This window comes from Hippocampus guttulatus, chromosome 6 (genome assembly GCF_054856545.1).
Source record: "Hippocampus guttulatus isolate MCC_2025c chromosome 6, RoL_Hgut_1.0, whole genome shotgun sequence".
Classification (NCBI taxonomy): domain Eukaryota; kingdom Metazoa; phylum Chordata; class Actinopteri; order Syngnathiformes; family Syngnathidae; genus Hippocampus; species Hippocampus guttulatus.
Genome location: NC_141266.1, coordinates 2767989 through 2787488, shown reverse-complemented (window position 1 = coordinate 2787488; position 19500 = coordinate 2767989). Strand labels below are relative to the sequence as shown.

The following is a 19500-nucleotide window of genomic DNA, read 5'->3' as shown; positions in this document are numbered from 1 at the left end:
ACTGCCGATCGCGAATGGAACGAACCGTGATTGAAACTAACTGTGATGCCGCTCTTTACACGTTGTACTGACTGTCAGAGGCAGCCCCGCCCCTCTTAAAGCGCCAGATAAAGTCATCAACGTGGGTTTCCCTGGATGGATTTGTTTGATTTCTTTATGATGTTTGCGGTCCTCTGGCCCACTTTATCCCTGTGGACGAAGGATTAGAGGCTCTAATCCCTCGTTGTGTCCGAGGACCGGCAACCCAAGGCCAAGGACTTGACTCCGAGGCCAAGGCCGAGGACCAAGGACCGCCCTTCTGTCCTCGAGCCGGTCCTCGAGGCCAAGGACCGGCTCGAGGAACACATCACTGATCCATGGTGACAATTTGTGGTTGAGGTGGACGCATCGAATGGGGGAATTGGTGCGATTCTGTCTCAACAGTCTGAAATTGATGGCAAGATGCATCCCTGCGCCTTCTTGTCTCGCTGCCTGAGTCCCGCAGAGAGAAACTATGATGTGGGCAACCGGGAGCTGCTGGCTGTTAGGGTGGCCTTAGAGCAGTCCTTCTCAAATAGTCGGGCGCGATGCCAGGGGGTGCAGGTGTGACTCTGGGGAACATGCTTTTTTGGCAAAGAGTATAGAATCAAGTATAATTGCACCTCCATTACAGCAGTTGGCAGTGGTGACGTCATTGTCAGAGTGTGCAAAGGGAAATTTAGCTCTATGGTGTAGTTTTTTTTTTTTCACCGACCAGGCAAAATGAAGAGCAGTAACAAACCACCAAGAGACAATATGGAAAGAAAGGCATCAAGAGAGATGAAGATAATGAGACAAAAAGTCACCCAAAACTAAGACAAGGAAATTTGACGAAGCGTATGTAGCGCTTGGCTTCACTGCGACTTGCACAATGGGAGACGAGGAAAGACCAGGGTGTTGACTGTCTAAAAATGCTGGCAGCGGACAGCATGAAACCAAATAAATCAAGGCGCCACAAAGACATTTCACCTCAGTCACACTGATCAGCTGCTAGAAAAGTTGTGCACTGCAAAACGTGCCCATTGTAATCCTGAAAAAAAAAGACAAAAAAAATCAGCCAATATTGCTTTATTAAATTTTGTTTTGTAGACTAAAGTGTTTTATAAAATCTGCTCCTGAGTTAATGTTACTGAAGTTGTCACGTTGCGCGGTGGTGGTGGACCCCAAAACGCAGGCAAGAGGGAGGAGCAGGGTGTACTTGAAAGATTGTATTAAAACACAGAGAAAACTAAATACTGAACAAACAAAGTCCTGAAAACAAAACGAAGCCAAAGTATCCAACAAAACCATGACTGAAGCCAAAACAAAACCATGACCGAAACATGACTGAGAACAACCATGACAGTAGCAAACAAACAGCCACACAAACAATGACCCGACCATGGGTGGTCGGGCTGGGAGTCCTTTTAAAGCACTAATAATTACATAACAACCAACAGGTGTGCAGCTGCAGGGGGAGCCCTACAGTGCCACCTGTTGGTGCCAAACCAAATCATGACAGTACCCCTCCCTCAAGGGACGGATCCCAGACGTCCCAAGGCTTGCCTCGTCGGGGAACAGGAACTAAAAGCAACGGCAACACTTGCCTTGCCGGAGAACAGGAACAAAAGCGACGGCGACCTTCGCCTCGCCAGGGATCAGGAACAAGAAGCGACGGCAACCCTTTGGCTGGGCTTGGCCTGACGTGGACGGAGCTCGACGTAACGGGGGACATGGGACAGCCGGACGTGAACAGGGGCTCGGCCTGACGTGGTCGTGGCACGGCTCGTTGTGGACGTGGATGTGACTCAGCTCGAACAGACACGTGACGAGGCTCGGCTCAACGTGGACGGGGCTCGGCCCACCGTAGACGCGGCTCGACGAGACAAAAACATGGGACAGCCGCATCACCAGCGTTGCCTGAAGAGGGAACATGGGACAGCCGCAAGACCAGCGCTGCCTGAAGGGGAAAAGGGTGTCGGCCGCAGACGTGCTCCGCCAGGCACATGGTGGAATAGGAACCAGTCCTTTGTACCTGCGGGGTCCAGGTGGTCGGGTCATTCTGTCACATTGCAAGGTGGTGGTGGACCCCAAAAAGCAGGCAAGAGGGAGGAGCAGGGTGTACTTGAAAGATTGTATTAAAACACAGAGAAAACTAAATCCTGAACAAACAAAGTCCTGAAAACAAAACAAAGCCAAAGTATCCAACAAAACCATGACTGAAGCCAAAACAAAACCATGACTGAGAACAACCATGCGAACAACAATGGGAGTCCTTTTAAAGCACTAATGATTACATAACGACAAACAGGTGTGCAGCTGCAGGGGGAGCCCTACAGTGCCACCTGTTGGTCCCAAACCAAATCATGACAGAACTGAATTTGAATTTATTTAATTTTAATTTTCAGAATGGTGCAATGGTTCAAAGTGGTGCAATAAGTTGGACAACAAGTTGGTTAAAAATGTTTAAACAGGGATGTTTTTTCCCAGGCAAATTGATGCATTTAAAATCCTTTCTGTTTTCAGACTAACAATGTTAATACAGTTATTATTTGCTGTATATTTAACTATATTCATTCATTCAATTTCCGAACCGCTTTATCCTCACTAGGGTTGCGGGGGGTGCTGGAGCCTATCCTAGCTGTCTTCGGGCAGTAGGCGGGGGACACCCTGAACTTACAAAAATAGAAAAGACAAAACACAGTTAAAACTACCAAGTAAAAGATGATCAGGAGCACAGATGACACAACCTTTAAAAAAGGGATAGGGGTGGCCTAAATAAAGTCAAACACACTTGAGATTGCTGGCAACAAGAATGATTTGTGGTGAATGGTAAACGGGCTAGGGCGGCCCGGTAGTCCAGTGGTTAGCACGTCGACTTCACAGTGCAGAGGCACCAATATCAATTCCAGCTCCGGCCTCCCTGTGTGGAGTTTGCATGTTCTCCCCGGGCCTGCGTGGGTTTTCTCCGGGTACTCCGGTTTCCTCCCACATTCCAAAAACATGCATGGCAGGCTGATTGGTCACTCTAAATTGTCCCTAGGCGTGGGTGTGGGCGTGCATGGTTGTTCGTCTCTGTGTGCCCTGCGATTGGCTGGCAACCAATTCGGGTTGTACTGCCCGAAGACAGCTGGGATAGGCTCCAGCACCCCCCGCGACCCTAGTGAGGATCAAGCGGTTCGGAAAATGGATGGATGGATTCTTAAACACTTTGTTATTGCATATTTTTTGTGATATTCATCAGGAAAGAAATGAACTTGAGTTTAGTATTTCAGATACTAAATCGCTAAGAATTGATAAATAAATATTAGTGAGGATAAAGCGGTTCGGAAGATGAATGAATGAATGTATGGTAAACGGGCTGTCACTTATATAGATGTGTTGTGTCTTGTGCCTAACATGTATGAGCTTCTGGCATTCAAATATTTTTCCTATAATCTAAAAAAAAGAAGACTCAGACACTCACACTTTGTGTTTTTTTTTCCAGTTAACACATGGTTTTGATAGCATAAAAGTCAAACCGAGCTAGCTCAACAACAGTGTAACTGTTATGTGACATGACATTTTTTTCAGCAGTAGGTAAGTTTGAATGAAAGAGTCTGAAAAATTAAGTGAAGAGAAAGGTTTTTGTGCCACACCATCAAAACAGGTATTGCATGTAATCGGTCATGAAATACAATTTTCTAATATTCCGCCCCCCCTCCCCCCTTGGGCATAGATCGAACATTTCAGAGTTGTTTATTTCTTAGTTTTACTGAAGTACACGAGTTGAATTGGTACTTTTGTCAGCTTTTGTAGTTCTTCAACGTAAGTACGCAGTGCCACTAATTATTCCCTCTGTTAAAAAAATAAAATAAAACGGATTTGCAATTATATAAACCGAACATCTTGCGGACATCTGGTGAAGGACGATACAATTCATTGTGTCTTCAACATTTCTGACAGTTTCTGTTTGTTTTCGGCTTTGGCGGCCGTGAAGTGGCACTTTTTAAAGGCTCGCATTTAGCGCCCTCTGGTGGCATTGTATATCTGGGGCGTTCTCGCGTGTGTGTGCGAGTGTGTGTGTGTGCGTGCGAGTGTGTGCGCGTGCGAGTGTGCGTGCGTGTGTGTGTGTGTATGTGCGTGCGTGCGTGTATGTTCGGAAACGCAGTGTGCGCTCCGCTCCCATTCATTTCCGAATGCAGCCATCACTGGCGCTCTGTGTCCCCAGTCGCAGTGTGATTAACCGAACGGCAAATAGTGGCTGTGTCCGACTGTCCGAATGTGCAAACTACAGGGTGTTCCAAAAGTCTTGGGCACATTTTGACATTGAATATCTCGGAAACTATTAAGGATATAAAAACGCATCTGGTAAATTCAGAAAGCTTGCAATCTCAATTTCTACATGTAATGTTCAAAGATGTTCAATGTGAGCACCATTGGTCACACGACACACATCAAGCCAATAGTCAACTTCTTGCCAAATGCGTCCCAGCATTGCATTGTCAATGGTTGAAACAGCTTCTGTTATTTGTGCCTTCAGTTTAAAGCATAAGCACCCATCCATTCTGAATTTACCATGCCATTTCACTGTGGACTTCCTCTCTGGTGGCGCCTTTCCGAATTTTCTGGGAAATGCACGTTGAACAAAAACAGTCCATGATTCAGTTTTTGCAAATTCAAGCATGCAAAACGCCTTTTCTGGTTGAGTGAACGCCATTAATTGGTCTGAGAAGAAATAAAAAAAATCAAAAGCCTTATGAAAAACTTAATGTAATTAGCTATAAAATGGCACGACACTTTATCTTACTACCATTTATAGTTAAGGAGATATGGGGACTTCAAATGTGCCCAAGACTTTTGGAACACCCTGGTATTTCCTAATAAGAGCACTCGTAAGGGATCACGTCATTTTGTAGGGTGTCCCAATGGCCAAAAGAAAATATATATACTGTAGTGCACTCACAACTACCCACAATGCACTTGGAAAAGTGAGCATCAAGGCACGGATTTATGATGCATTCCATGAAGGTGCGTCATCGGACTCATCGCACTTGGATTGTCCCATTTGTGACCTCAAAGGCCTGAGAGGCGAATAGATGGCTGGTTTCCGATAAATTGTTGATCTGGTTCATCACAGCATATTTTGACTTCCAGAAAACCTTCTGCATAATTTCCTTTAGTTATATAAACAAATGAATATGTTATTTTCAAACCATTTCATTCATTTCACCAAATCACTTGATGCACAAACAGTTTCAAGCCGGTGTGTGAAGTTTGGGTCCTTTTTGTTCAGACTTCACAACTCGGCCTCCAAGTTCGAAGGGGCTTTCGACTGCATTTTTCCTGTAAATCGGAAAAAAACACCTTCCCCCTTCCTGGAATGCAGCATTAAATTGATTCATTTCATTTGAATTGGATGACAGGTGTGCATTTTGTGGGACTGATCAAGAGGGGGTGATGTGTAACTCATCTTTTCTATCAGCGTCCTTTTCGGATTAGATTCAGGAAAGATGTACAAAATGATATTTTTCATAAGTCTGGTCACTCTATAAAGATTGAGGGTAAAACTATTATCATTTGTTTTGTGTACAAAGATAAAGAAATTTAGACTATTGTTGGTCTTTTTGTTTTGTTAGGAAAATTTCCTTTTCTCAAGGCCAACTTCTTCAATTTTTTAAAAAACTGATATTGATTGTTACATTGAGTTCAAAGTTGTAGATAACAAGAAAAGTAGAAAGATTTTTGACAAATACTCCAAGCTGTACTCCAATATTTAATTAAATGTTAGGTTGTATGTAATCTTTATTTTGTTGATTTAAAGTGTGTCAATATTTTTTTCCATATATGTAAGTATGCAAAATATATATCATTATCATTCATGTTTACATTGACAAAGGAAATGTTATTGTTATGTAAAATTGAACATACCGTCAATTTAAAAAAGAAAAAAAAGTATTTTTTTCTAAATCAAATGGAGTAGGAAATTCTTCCAATGTCTAACATCTATTCTGGTTGATGGTCTGAAATTTTTTTTCATTCTCAACCTGTATGCCTAAACTACCGAATGTTACCAAAACCCTTATTGGACAAGCATGTTTCACAGGCAACAGCAGGAGGAAGAACAGAGTAATTTGGACATTTCTTCGTCAAGAAATTGCGCACACTCTTTATGCATATCAAACTGATCTTCCTTTGTAAGTACAATATAGATTGGAAGGAGGTTTGGCTCTAGGCACATTTTTTTATTTTTTTTTAGGAACAAAATTAAAGACATCTCTTATAAAATGATACATTGATTCTACCCAACCAATTTATAGCCGTTGGAATTTAAGAAAGACGTAGATATTAATTGCAGTTTTTCTAGTGACTAAAGAAAAACATTCGTCCATTTGTTCTGGTCTTGTTCATTTACAAAACAGCTGTGGTACAATTTGACACAATTTTATTATCAATGATATTCATCCCCACTTCTCCTGACTCTGGAAACAGATCTGATTTGGTATTATTGATTTTGATTGAACTGCCCATGCGCAATTTTACTTAATGAATCTTTTTATCATTTTTGGCTAAATTTTACACCCTTAGATCAACATTTATGCATAAGTAACCAACTTCTGTTGAATTTTATGTATCCAAAAATAACTATTTCTCTACGGTGTCTGTTTGTACAAAACGAGAAGCTGTGAAAACATATCATTATTAGAAACTTTATATTATTTTGTGGCAGTCAAAAGGAGCACACACGATTGACCCTAAACACGTCTTTATTCCACACTGCCAACAAGTAGATCTGAGCAATTACAAATTTGCGCCAAAGGCATTCACCTAAACATGCCCCCTACTGTATGCCTGCTCGGTGAGAAGCATGGTCCTAGTCTCCGCCAAAATTTAAATTAGTTTACTCAATATCTTACGTTATATTTCTTGTTTGATTTGTATACGTTGTGTAAACTCCCTGATATGTTTTAAGAAGTTCATGAGGTTGTATATATTTTCTATTTGATAATTCTCCATGTTTTGTATGCTTTGCTCCTGCCAACATCCTTGTTTGTTTGTCAATTGAATTGTTCAAGGGTTTTAAAAAAAAGACTTTTTTTTCTCCGACTGCGCAACTCATACCTCCCAGCTCAAACTTTTCCTAGTTAGAAGTCGGAATTTTTTAATATTAATCCGTTCCGGATGCCGGGACATGGTCTAAAAAAGTGGACACAAAAGAGGACGCTGATAGTTTCCGAAGGGTCGGTGTCAAGCAGTGAACCGAACGCGCTGTATCTTGTTTTGGTTGTTAAGTGTCCTTGAGTGTGTTGAAAGGCGCTTATAAATGAAATGTATTATTATTCTTATTATTATTTGCTTACCTTTTAGGAGTTCGATGACTTCTGGGATTGACTGTGTTGGTCTTCCTGTCTCACTCTTCAAAATGGAGGGGAGCAACGTTACCGTGACACAAACTGAGCCGGGTATTTTCGAGAACAAAGTTTTAGCCGAAGGATATGACAAAAAATGTATTTTTTGCAGGATTGTTAATCATGAAATGGACACGGAACTTCTCCACTGTGTGAGAACAATTTTATAAACAGTATAACATTGTAGTATTATATTTGACTCGCTAGCTAGTATGTTGTTCTAGTCGAGTCACCTAACACTTATGTCTTCGTTCTATGTCTCGTTTGTTAACACAATTGTCTGCCTCATATTCTGTTCTTGTATTAATGTGTTTAATACACGGGAAGGTTCACTCGAGCCATCTCTTGTTTATATAGAGTTTGCTCGGCGTTTGTACTATAACAAGTACCTTTGTGGTTAGAAAGCAAGTTATGCTGAAGTGAATATTTATGGGCCTCAGAGTATCTTACTGGATCTAAAGTTCTCCATTGTTTACCACAGGATGAGGATATCTCATGTTTCAGAGATATCAAGCCTGGAGCGCCGCACCATTACCTAGTTGTCCCGACTAAACATGTTGGAAACTGCAAAACACTTCGCAAAGAACACGTTCCCTTGGGTAAAGTCACATTTCACATATTTGTATGTTGTTGTTTCTGCATGTGGCAGTCAACTGACTGAAATGATCGATAAAAATAATAAGGGGTGTCTGTGGTTGCATAAATATGGATGCCCTCAAATGAGAACTTTGTGGCAGTACCTATGGCTTGTATTACTTCTTTTTGGCTCAGAGTCATCAGTCCATGGCAACATACCAAACATTTCTGTTGGAAAGGTTAAATGGCATAGCAGATTCCACTGAGAGTGTTTTACAAGCTCCAAGAATGCCATCTGCCAGGAAAAACAAAACTCTTATGACAAATGAGTGATATCCTGGAGTTGTGTAACAGGTTTGTTATATATATTATGTAGTTTAGTGATCGTACTTATCAATTTCAAAATGGCATCACAAGTTTTTATTGTCTAACACAAGGAGAAACAGTAGCTCCTGCAGCCAACTCTACAGTGTGCTGCTCAGTCAGTTTTAGGATTTAAAATGTTTCCCATGTTGCCACTATGCGTTTTCATGCCAACCAGAAAATAACGTACCACCTGACCACGAATGTGGAATTCCTCCCCCCCATCAGTGTGGGAAGTAATTGCCCACTCTCGGCTGCAATAATGTTCCAAATTTCTGAAGGCATCTCTTGTGCACAGCAATTTTTAGATGACTCCAAATATGTTTGATCAGATTCAGATATGGACTCTGGCTGCGCCATTCCAAAATTTTAATCTTCTACTGAAGGTGTGCCCTCGTGTGCAACCACGTTATCTCAGTTGTGTATTTTTACTCACTGCTTTCTCAAAGTTTTATGTTTAAAAAAAATTGAGTTGTTCAGGTTATTGAGGTTAAATTATTGTTGGAAAAAATATTACAAAAACCTGGTTTGGACAGGGGTGTGTAGAATTTTTATATCCACTGTACCTACCATTATCAACTTTTCCATGTTCATGTTGTATATTTTAACAGCTTACTAGTTTAATGTGTACTGTATGTTTGTTAAAAAAGAAGTTTTGATGGAAAGTTACAAGTAATTGTGTTTGTTGTCATATGCAGTGAAGCAAATGGCGGAGATAGGGAAGGAAATTCTACAGAAAAACAATGTGACTGATCTGAGTGACGTCAGGTGAGCTACATTCAAGCACACAACACTTACCCTATACAATTTAGTGGTCTTCCAACATTTTTTTAGAATGGTTTGAGCATAAAACTATTGTACATTGGAACAGTAAAAATCAGTAAATTACGAAATTCATACAACTTGGCATTATAAAACCTCTGCTTGGTCTTGGTCTGGTAAGCAGTTTTCTTAGTACCTGTCTGACCAGCTGCTGCATAACTGGTGTTATTCCTTCCTTTTTGTTGTCAGTGGTATGGCAAGCCGTTTGAGCTATTATAATTATGTATTGTATTCTAGATATGTACTAGTATGCAGCATTGGGGTTGGGATATATTACATTTGGGCAGTGACAAAGTAATGTAATCGTTATTTTTGTAACATTTTTACAGTTACTGAGTCCTGTAACGTGTTACAATTTTGGGACCATATGACAAAATTAAGCACCAAATTGTGGGAGAAAACATTAAAGCATCCCTACTACATTACACCTACAAGAGAATGTGAACTAATTACAGTATATTAGTGATGGCGAGATGAAGCCCCAGGAGGCTCGCACCATTTCAGCAATTTGGTTCCAGCAATGGTTCATTTCTTGATGCTTCATGTGCACATGAAACCACAGACTGTCCATGTGTATAATTACAGGCAGCTATAGCTTACCCACACAATAGGGGTGTTCACACAGCAACATTTGCTGCGATGCTGCGCCGGTGCTGCCCCAGTAGAGCGTTCACATGTGCAAAGTTACACCGGTGTAGCCCCTGAAAACAGCTTAAACTGGAGCAAATTTAACCCTGCTCAAGGAGGTGGTTTAAAAATTTGCTCCGGAGCAAATGCTCGTTTGCGCGGGGAGTAGCCTCGCTACGCATGAGAAGAGTTGATTACGTATGGCTAGAATGCGTTGCTTTCGTGCTCTGTTGTACTTCCGTCATATTTCCTTTTGTAGGAGACTGGACTGTCTCGGAGTTGTTTGTGTAGTTTGTTCCTCTGTTGTGTGTTCACAACCCCCCCATAGAATTTATTTTGTGATTTCCTCTCTTGATTTTCTGTTTGGCGTATTATATGTTTGCTTTTCTGAGTGTCATTGAAGTCATCATTGATTTACGTTTTCGGGGGCGGTCATTGAATGCCTCTCGAGCAGAAGGCATGGAGACTGAGAAGGAGAAGGACGTGCATGTACAGTAGTTGCTTGAGTTGTGTACGTTTTAAAAAGGACCAACACGACAGCTCTTTGTTTTATATCGTTTTGCACCGCTGTAGAAACTGCCGTGTGAACGCAAGTGGGGCTGCGCCAGGGTTAACACGCTCAGCGGCTTTGTACGTCTGAACGCTCCACAAAATTTGCTCCGGTGTTAGATATATTGCAACAAAATACCGGTACATTGGTGCAGCACCGGAGCAAATGTGTGCCGTGTGAACACCCCACATCTGTGATGCACTGAAGCATAGATCATTTTTGCGTCTGTTTTAACTCTTGGGCATGACGAATTGCAAAAAAAATGCATGCCGAAATAATTTCTCGACATAAAATGTATCGTGCTATCCATCCATCCATCCATCCATCCATTTTCCGAACCGCTTGATCCTCACTAGTGTCGCGGGGGGTGCTGGAGCCTATCCCAGCCGTCTTCGGGCAGTAGGCGGGGGACACCCTGAATCAGTTGCCAGCCAATCGCAGGGCACACAGAGACGAACAACCATCCACGCCCACACTCACACCTAGGGACAATTTAGAGCGTCCAATCAACCTGCCATGCACGTTTTTGGAATGTGGGAGGAAACCGGAGCACCCGGAGAAAACCCACGCAGGCCCGGGGAGAACATCCAAACTCCACACAGGGAGGCCGGAGCTGGAATCGAACCCGGTACCTCTGCACTGTGAAGCCGACGTGCTAACCACTGGACTACCGGGCCGCCCTGTATCGGGCTAATATGATATATTTATTTTGTGAGTAAGTCACATGGTACCATAAAATACAAATTTATTCATACAGCGCATTTCACAACAGCATTTTTTTCCTTCCCAATACAGTGAAACTTCTCTACAACGAAACCTACATGGGCGAAAATACCCCCTAGTGTGAAAAAATATTCATGCATTAACCCGATTCCCACTCTCCTGCCCCCCATACAATGAAAAAAAACCCTGTTGTGTTATACGAAATCTTTTTCTCTGCTCTTGCCTCGCGAAGAGATTCACTACAACAAAGTCTAATCCAACAGCGACCTCTACTGCTTCGTTCGGAAACGGTAACAGCAACCACCACACTGGTTTACATAGTGAACGATTTTTATTTCGTTCGCAGCTCCGAGTATCCTGAACGCAACATACTCATATCTGCTCTGCCATTGGCTTACCGAGCATCATCCTGGCCTCCGATTGGCTAAGAGGGACCTCACTATCTATGTGTGTTGATACTGTAGCTAGATCCGTGGAAGATAGTGGAATGCATCCGATTAGCTGTTCAGAGTATATTGCTTATGGCTTGACGGACAGTCAAATAAACGAACGTTTCCTGGAATGCTTTACTTGTTATCATGCTAAAAACTTTACGCTAACTGGAGCGCTAATTAGAGAGAAGGCGAGTTCCATCGTGCTTACTATGGCCATCGAGGACTACGAAGTGTCCCGTGGCTGGCTTTAAAAGTTTATTGCATGACATCAGCTGAGCAACGCTGTCTTGGGTGGCGATCGAGGGGAGGTCGAATTGGAGACAGTGAGATGGTAGAAAGAAAAGCCACCGGGTCCAGGAAGTATTTAGGGGTGTTCACACGGCAAGATTTGGTCCGGTGTTACGCCGGGGCTGCCCCAGTAGAGCGTTCACACGTGCAAATTAGCTCCGGCGTAGCCCCGGAAAACAGCTTACACCGGACCAAATTTGATCCACCTCAGGGAGGTGGTTTAAAAATTTGCTCCGGAGCAAATGCTTGTTTGCGAAGCAGCACCGGTGTAAATTTGCACGTGTGAACACAACTGGGTTAAATTTGCTCCGGAACAGATGCTTGTGAAGAGTTTACGTATGGCGAGAATGCGTTGCTTTCGCGCTCTGTCGGACTTCCATCATGTGTTTGTTTAATAACGACACAAGACTTGGCTGGTAACATCTTTCCTTTTGTAAGAGACTGGACTGTCTCGGAGTTGTTTGTGTAGTTTGTTCCTTTGTTGTGTGTTCACAACCCCCCGCCCCCCATATAATTTATTTTGTGATTTCCTCTCTTGATTTTCTGTTTGGCGCATTACGTATTTGCTTTTCTGAGTGTCATTGAAGTCATCGTTGATTTACGTTTTCGGGGGCGGTCACTCTCGAGCAGAAGGCACGGAGACCGAGAAGGAGAAGGACGTGCCTGTCCAGTAGTCGCTTGAGTTGTGTATACGTTTTAAAAAGAACCAACACGACAGCTCATTTGTTTTCTGTCGCTTTGCTCCGCTGCAGAAACTGCCGTGTGAACGCAAGTGGGGCTGCACCGACGCTGTGCCGGTGCAGACACGCTCAGCGGCTTTGTACGTGTGAATGCTCCACACAATTTGCTGCGGTGCAAAATATATCGCAACAAAATACATCGGTGCAGCGCCGGAGCAAATGTGTGCCGTGTGAACACCCCTTTTGTTATTGTTAGATTTAGACGCAGCATGAATGTTGCATTGCTAAAATGGCTACAAAACGGACCTTTGGATGTCAAGCAGCGAAGACAAGAAGCGCTCTAATGCTGGAAGAGAGGGTAAAAGTGATCAAAATGAAAGACGGAGTAAGCAAAATAAAAGACATTATCCAAGAAATTGATGTAAGTGAAAGTGAATGCTGATCGTAAATTTCGCAATTTCTTTCCCTTTTTTTCTTTCTACACTGACTATATGAAGTGTCAAGTAAGTGTGTGCTCATACTTATGCACTATTGGAATAAAAATCAAGAGTACACATAAGTTTGTGTGTGTGTGTTTACATCTGAGATCAAATTTGCTGCAGTGAAAAAACCCTGTTGTGAAAATTTTTTTGCTGCAAACATGATTTCGTTGTCGAGGTGTTTCACTGGATAGATGTTTTTATTGTACTCAATTTACACAAAACACAAACACCTCACTGTTAAATAAAATAAACAGTGAAAATTAAAGTATAAAAACAAGACAGACTGAGAGGCTCGAAATCACACCTCGACTGTTCACTGTTTTGAAAGTTGCGTCCTCAACCGCTATGTTAAACCTTGCCCTGTTACGGACACCACATTCGCCCTCTTTTGTCAGGATTCCCAGGTGTGTGTGTGTGTGTGCGCGTGTGTGTGTGTGTGTGTGTGTGTGTGTGTGTGTGTGTGTCTGGTGACTGTACATTCGCACAACCAAACTATCTCAAACTAAATTAAACACTACTGTAACACTTTCCAAAGTTTCCAAACTATGATATTTTTGTCCAAACAATGAGATGTCCATGATGCAAAACGCGCGCACACACACACACACACACACGCAGAATTGAATAGATCCACCACCTGAAGGGCAAACCTGTCAAACATCCTGCAACAATCGGAATCATTTCCAGAATCGGTCAGGTGGTACACCAGCCATCGAGGCTTTGAACGTCATCATTTTCAGCTCCTCCCCTAAATGAAGCAAGCCTTGAAACACTAGTTGCGGAAACGGCACTTTATTACTTGATAGAGGCTTCGAAACCATGACACGTCCCGTAATATCACCACAGCATATCCTATTAATGCTGAACACCAGGATCAGTGCCAGCTGACCTTTTTTTTCCCACCTGTGAGAGAAGCATTTCCACATGCTGATGGGAGCAGCCGTGCTTGGCAGTCTCATCAACTCTTACTGATTTTGCTCCGGCTTCTTATTGTATTCTGATTAAATTGTATTGGCTTCATTAAAAATTCAATGGAAAAAAAAACTGTATAACTGCCGCGCACACGTCACTGGCAACGATCAGTATAAATTCCAGATGCACGACACAATCACATTTAAATTGTGACATCTTTTCTAAATGGATCTCGGTGGAATTAACGTCTCATTAAATCTCCACAATCTGGAAATCAGGGCCACCCTTAGACTTCACCGAATCATGTCTCCTCGGTTGCACATAATTTTCCAGGTTACCCGTAGTGGGTGTAGTAGTAGTAGTAGTAGATTTTATTTATAAGCGCCTTTCAAGACACCCAAGGACACTTTACAATAACAAAAAACACAAAACAATAGGGGTTGAGCAGCGGCAGCCAAAACGCGCCAGCGTTCACTCAACCCGAAAGTCAGAAAGCGATTTTCTAAGAAATGAAAGTTATCATTTAAAAAGACGAAGTCTGGATGGGAAAACGTCACACCTTGGAATTCCGCAAGCCAGGTGCAAAAAAAAAATACAATAAAAGAAATGCCGGTGCTTATTGTCAACGCAAACGGGAGAATATCTCCCTAAATGCTCACATTGCTTTTTCGAAAGCATATATTTGATATCCTTGATTGGGAGGCTACTAGTGCATGACATGGCTACTCGTTGGGCCAATTAATGCGACAAGTGCTGCACAGTAGTTGACCAGTAAGCTGTAAATGTGTATACTTGTGGGCCTACTGTGGCATGTGTAGGGGGGGAAGCATTACTTACTTCCTAGTTCGTCCTAGTCATTCAACTAGTTTGCAGAAGTGTCTTACCAATGAAGACAATATGGACGCTAGTTAGTACATCGACCTTAAACTGTACATCAAGGACAATAAGTAAATGCTCAAATGGCTTTCCAAAGAGTGGGCCTTTTTATTATATTTGTGTATTGTCCCAACACTGCTGTACATCCAAGTTTCTACTTGTTTCTGGTTCTTATTCCATTTCCTTTCTCTGCAGGTTTGGGTTCCATTGGCCCCCTTTCTGTTCAGTCACACATCTACACCTTCATGTTCTGGCACCTGCCAGCCAGATGAGCTTCATGTCACGCCTGTTCTACAGACTAAATTCTTACTGGTTCATTACAGTAAGCTATCAACAATATAATTATGCTTTGTTCTTTCATAGGGTTGTACATATGAGGATATTACCTTATATGGCAGCTCAGTTGATTGTGGTTAGTGAGGTGCTTATCTGGGTACTCCAAATTTCCCTCACATTACGAAATGTATGTTAGGTGAATTGGAGACTCTAAATTGCCTGTGGGTGTTTTTATCATGATATGTCATGTGATTGGTTACGTCCCCTTCTAAGCCACAGTCAGCTGCAACTGTTGCCCAAACACCCTGAATGTAATGAAAGGTAGATGATGGTTTGACAGATCATCAAATAATTATGAAAAATATGGTTATTCTCGAGTCCCTGTGTCATGTTGATAATTTTGTCTCTGACATTCCATCTGTGTTAATAATACTCTCTCATGCACTACTCTATTTGCGTTTTCTTGTTAAGGAGAAAGAAATAGCACTTGTACAATTATTTTATTTGACCGTTTTTCAGGTTGAGCAACTGATAGAACTTCTCAACTCAAAAGAAGAAACCAGCTGAATATGTACATCGGATCAATCTCAATTGGTGTCCCTGTGCCTTGTGTTTAAATTGAGGCAAATGATAAGACATTATGCATCTTCTTTGTTTTTCCCAACATAAACGATTGTTTTTAGTTGAACCAATACCAACTCAGGAATTTATACCATGGGCCCCATTTTCGTTCCCAGCGCAACTCTTGCACCAAGTGCAGTCTAACTTTGTGCATTGGTGGTGTTTTTTTTCTTTTGGTGTTTTGCTCGACTTTGCACAGGTAGAATTGGATGTAACGGGGTGTGTGCACTGTTGTGGGATGGAACCTAGCCAAGTCCCGCACAATCGTGGTGGCCTCCCTCATTTGCATTAAAATTAGGGTGGTTGGAGCGCACGCCATACTTGACCTCACATAAACATAAATTGACTCACTGGGGCCCGCGTATGACATTGGCTGGTAAACTGCAAGATTTCCCTTGTGCATCATGTAGATGGCTGTGCATGTGCCATGGACAATTGGAGACCACCGTGTACACCCATGGCCATGTATTTCTGCGGGAGTGTGTACCGGTAAAACAAATTACAATGTATGCCTCAGCTATGTGGCATCTCTACTGGGTGTTTTGTAACATTGAAAACAAGACTTGGAGGATCAAATAACATCTGCATGAACTATTCATAGGTTGCCTTTTATGTAGAAACAAGCAAAGTAATCCTGACACTTCATGTTAAGTATAGTATGTATAATAACCCTGAGCGAAGGAAATGGTCAAAAGCTTGTTCATGTACACATGCAAAGATTCATTGATTTTTTTTTTTCCGTCTGTAAGTTTGTGAGGTGCAAAAAAATCTTGAGTGTTGTGTTTAGGCTACTTATAAATAGAACTAATTATTGTATAGAAAAATTTTGAGTTGACTTCCCATTGAAGTACATTTGTTTGAAAATTACCTTTCGATTCACATTGGCAAATCGCATTTTTATGGCACAGCAATGGACCAAATTTGTGGATGTGTCATATATAATAGTATGCCATTGAAAAGATTTGAATCTGAAAAGAAATGTAAGGTTTTCTCACAACTGTAACAGAGTTGCCTACCCATGCCGAAGAAAAACCCAGCATAGACCAGCATTTAAGAGGGAGGAAATTTCATATGTGCTGTACAGCACATTTGACAATAAAGGTGTACTTGACTTGACATGGTTTTGTTGTTTGTATGTTGGTCTTACTTGTGTCACTAGGAAGACCAGCAGTAAAAACAAAACAGCCAAGATTCGAATAGCCGAACCTTCCGTCACAGGGAAACTTGCTCTGTGAACTGCGCTTACAGCTGCCCAGGAAGGTCAGCATGTTTGTCGGGGCCCTGCCAGAAGCCGGTGATAGCTGGTGATCAGCTCTTCTTGCTGGTGTCACCATCTACCAGCAGGGTAGCAACAGCATGATGGTGTTCCTCGGTGGCTGTGGCTCAGTTGGTACAGTGGGTTACCCAGTAGGAGTGCAACAAAAATGGATTTGAACCAGAAAACTCTTTTTGATTTTAAAGATGCCAGTGCATCGAATTGAAGCGGATCGAATCATCCCACTTTGAAATGTATCGAGATACTTATTGAATGGTCTTTCATTTGAGATATATCTATCTATCACGTAGCCCATTTCTGTCAAGTGAAATGGTATTTTTGTTGTTAGTTTACGACTATGTATTTCAAGTTAAAGCTACAGTTTTGGATCCAATTTTTACATTAAATTGAACGGTTATGCGTCCCTAATAATGTGACTGATGAAGAGAGAGCTGACATCTACAACATTCCGGGTTGAGTGAACGCTGGCACGTTTTGGCTGCCGCTGCTCAACCCGTATTGTTTTGTGTTTTTTGTTATTGTAAAGTGTCCTTGGGTGTCTTGAAAGGCGCTTATAAATAAAATGTATTATTATTATATTATTATCTTTGAAGTAGATGGCACATTTACAGTACTGACAATTTCATTCAAATGTGAGTAAAATAACTATTAAAAAGTCATCGCTTCATACCCTCTTGAACTGAGCCATACATTATCGAATCGAAATGTAATCGAAATGTACTGATACATTTCATACCGAGTCGAATTGAATCGTTCCCCTTCCAGATTGAACCATCCTTGAATCATTTTGCACATAACATTGAAAACTGCATTGAATCGTCTTTTGTGGAGAGACGCATATTATTAGCCAAAGGTTTAGTTATTTGACTCTTAGCTGTTTTGCTGCTCGTGACACCAGCAAGACCATCACATAAATAACAAAATCATGCTTTTTTTTTTCCTCTCTAATCATTTCTGTCGAGCACTGCATCTAATTGTGAATGTAAAGGCAGGGAATTGTAAAATGTAAAAATGTATGCACTTTAAGAAGCATTAATATATTGTGATTAAATGTTAAACACACCTTTTTTGACTGGTCATTAATTTCACATTGGCCCGCCACACTCCCAAAACAAACTGCACTTTATAAAATCTAATTTGATTTATTCAAGCATACATGTCTAAATGTCTGAACATCTTAATCAATCCACTAACTACGGTCGTGAAAAAAAACATTACATGCTGCTTTACTTTTAACAACAGCAGTTTGTAAAATATTCATTAAACAATGTACATTGTAGCACCATGTTATTTTTACTTCATTTTTGTAACACTTCTAAACAGCAAAAATGTGAACCGTAGTCTGGCACTGTGTTTCATACATGAAACAATGCTACTGGCGAAGGAGTGACTCTGGCCTGTTATAAACCATGAGTTGTATTATCTTTGAATGTATTAGTTTAAAGACTTAAAACCTACATTGATGTGCTTACATCATTAGCCATAAACTCCCATTTGTTTTAATGATTTAACAACCATGAAAAATATAGATCTAACATTACATACCGGTAATTGTCTCACACCTTGATTTTCATTTGTGTGACTAAAAGGCAACTACAATGGCGGCATGCAAAATGACTCTTGTTTTGGTCATTGCAAGAGAGTAATCACTACATGGTCATCTTTCCCTTGCCATAACATCTCCCCCTCAAAGTTAACAAGCTTCTGCTTCCGGGCTCTGAGAAGAATCCCCACCAGTTTGTTAGAGATAGTCACGTAATGCTCAAACAGCTTGCCAAATTCTACCGAGATATCCCTCCCATGCGCAGCGTTGTGGCTCTGCACCCCAATGTCTTTAATCACTTTACACAACTCCTGAACCTCTCGGCTGATGTGTGTGTGAGCATCCTCCCCACGTTGTGCTGTCAATGAGCCTTGCAGGGGCCTCCCATAGTCATCGTGACCCCTCTGAGGAGCTGCCGTGGGCCTGGTGTCGTGACTGAAGGGGTTGAGCTTCTGGTATTCCTGGTGATTATCGGACCATTTCTGCCAGTTGTCCTTCAGGCCTTTGACAGACACCATGCACACTGCTTTGCCCTCCATGAATTGAGCAGGAGAATTAGGTCCATCCAAGATGCTGGAGCTCTCTGGCTGTTACAGTTTCCTGTTGAATTGCTTTGGAGAAGAAATGTTGAAGTTCAAGTCAAACCTCTATCGCGGAGTATTATTGCTTATCATTTGAACAATAAACTGGTTGACAAAAAAAAATCTCCTTTGTACATAAAACCTTTTAAGGAATGGTATATAAAACATTAAACGTGTTGAAACTTACATCTCAAACTGTTAGCGTCCCGTGCAATAAAAGTTCACTTGAGCCAAAGTGCATAGTGATTACTGATATTAAAATTAGCTCCTGTAACTACTGTGGCAGGATTGCTGACAAAAGCAAGTGTTCATACAGTCAGTAAACTGCTGTGCCGCAGCGGCATTGCTTTGTCAACCAATGAGCGCTTCGAGATGACCCAACTAGCCAATCGCAGCGGGGAGAAGACGGGATAGACGAGAGTCTGCCCTGTTGAGGTAAAGCAGATTACAACCGGGAATGAACTGGTTGACCGTGACACGCAAGA

At 41.8% G+C, this 19500-nt stretch overlaps 2 protein-coding genes across 2 annotated transcripts; one reads left to right on the top strand and one right to left on the bottom strand.

Annotated features, from left to right (window-relative positions):
* The first annotated feature begins 7135 nt into the window (after nt 1-7135).
* Nucleotides 7136-17954, top strand: hint3 (histidine triad nucleotide binding protein 3). The gene is made up of 6 exons (XM_086113161.1): nt 7136-7217; nt 7345-7537; nt 7867-7984; nt 9023-9092; nt 14914-15040; nt 15514-17954. Exons 1-6 carry the CDS (start codon nt 7159-7161, stop codon nt 15559-15561), a joined length of 615 nt encoding a protein of 204 aa, XP_085969287.1. The 5' UTR covers nt 7136-7158; the 3' UTR covers nt 15562-17954.
* A 39-nt stretch (nt 17955-17993) lies between these two features.
* LOC147203299 (actin-binding Rho-activating protein) lies at nt 17994-19359 on the bottom strand. The gene is made up of 2 exons (XM_086113409.1): nt 19330-19359; nt 17994-19021 (listed from the first exon to the last, which is right to left on the bottom strand). Exons 1-2 carry the CDS (start codon nt 19357-19359, stop codon nt 18521-18523), a joined length of 531 nt encoding a protein of 176 aa, XP_085969535.1. The 3' UTR covers nt 17994-18520.
* Between the last annotated feature and the right edge of the window lie 141 nt (nt 19360-19500).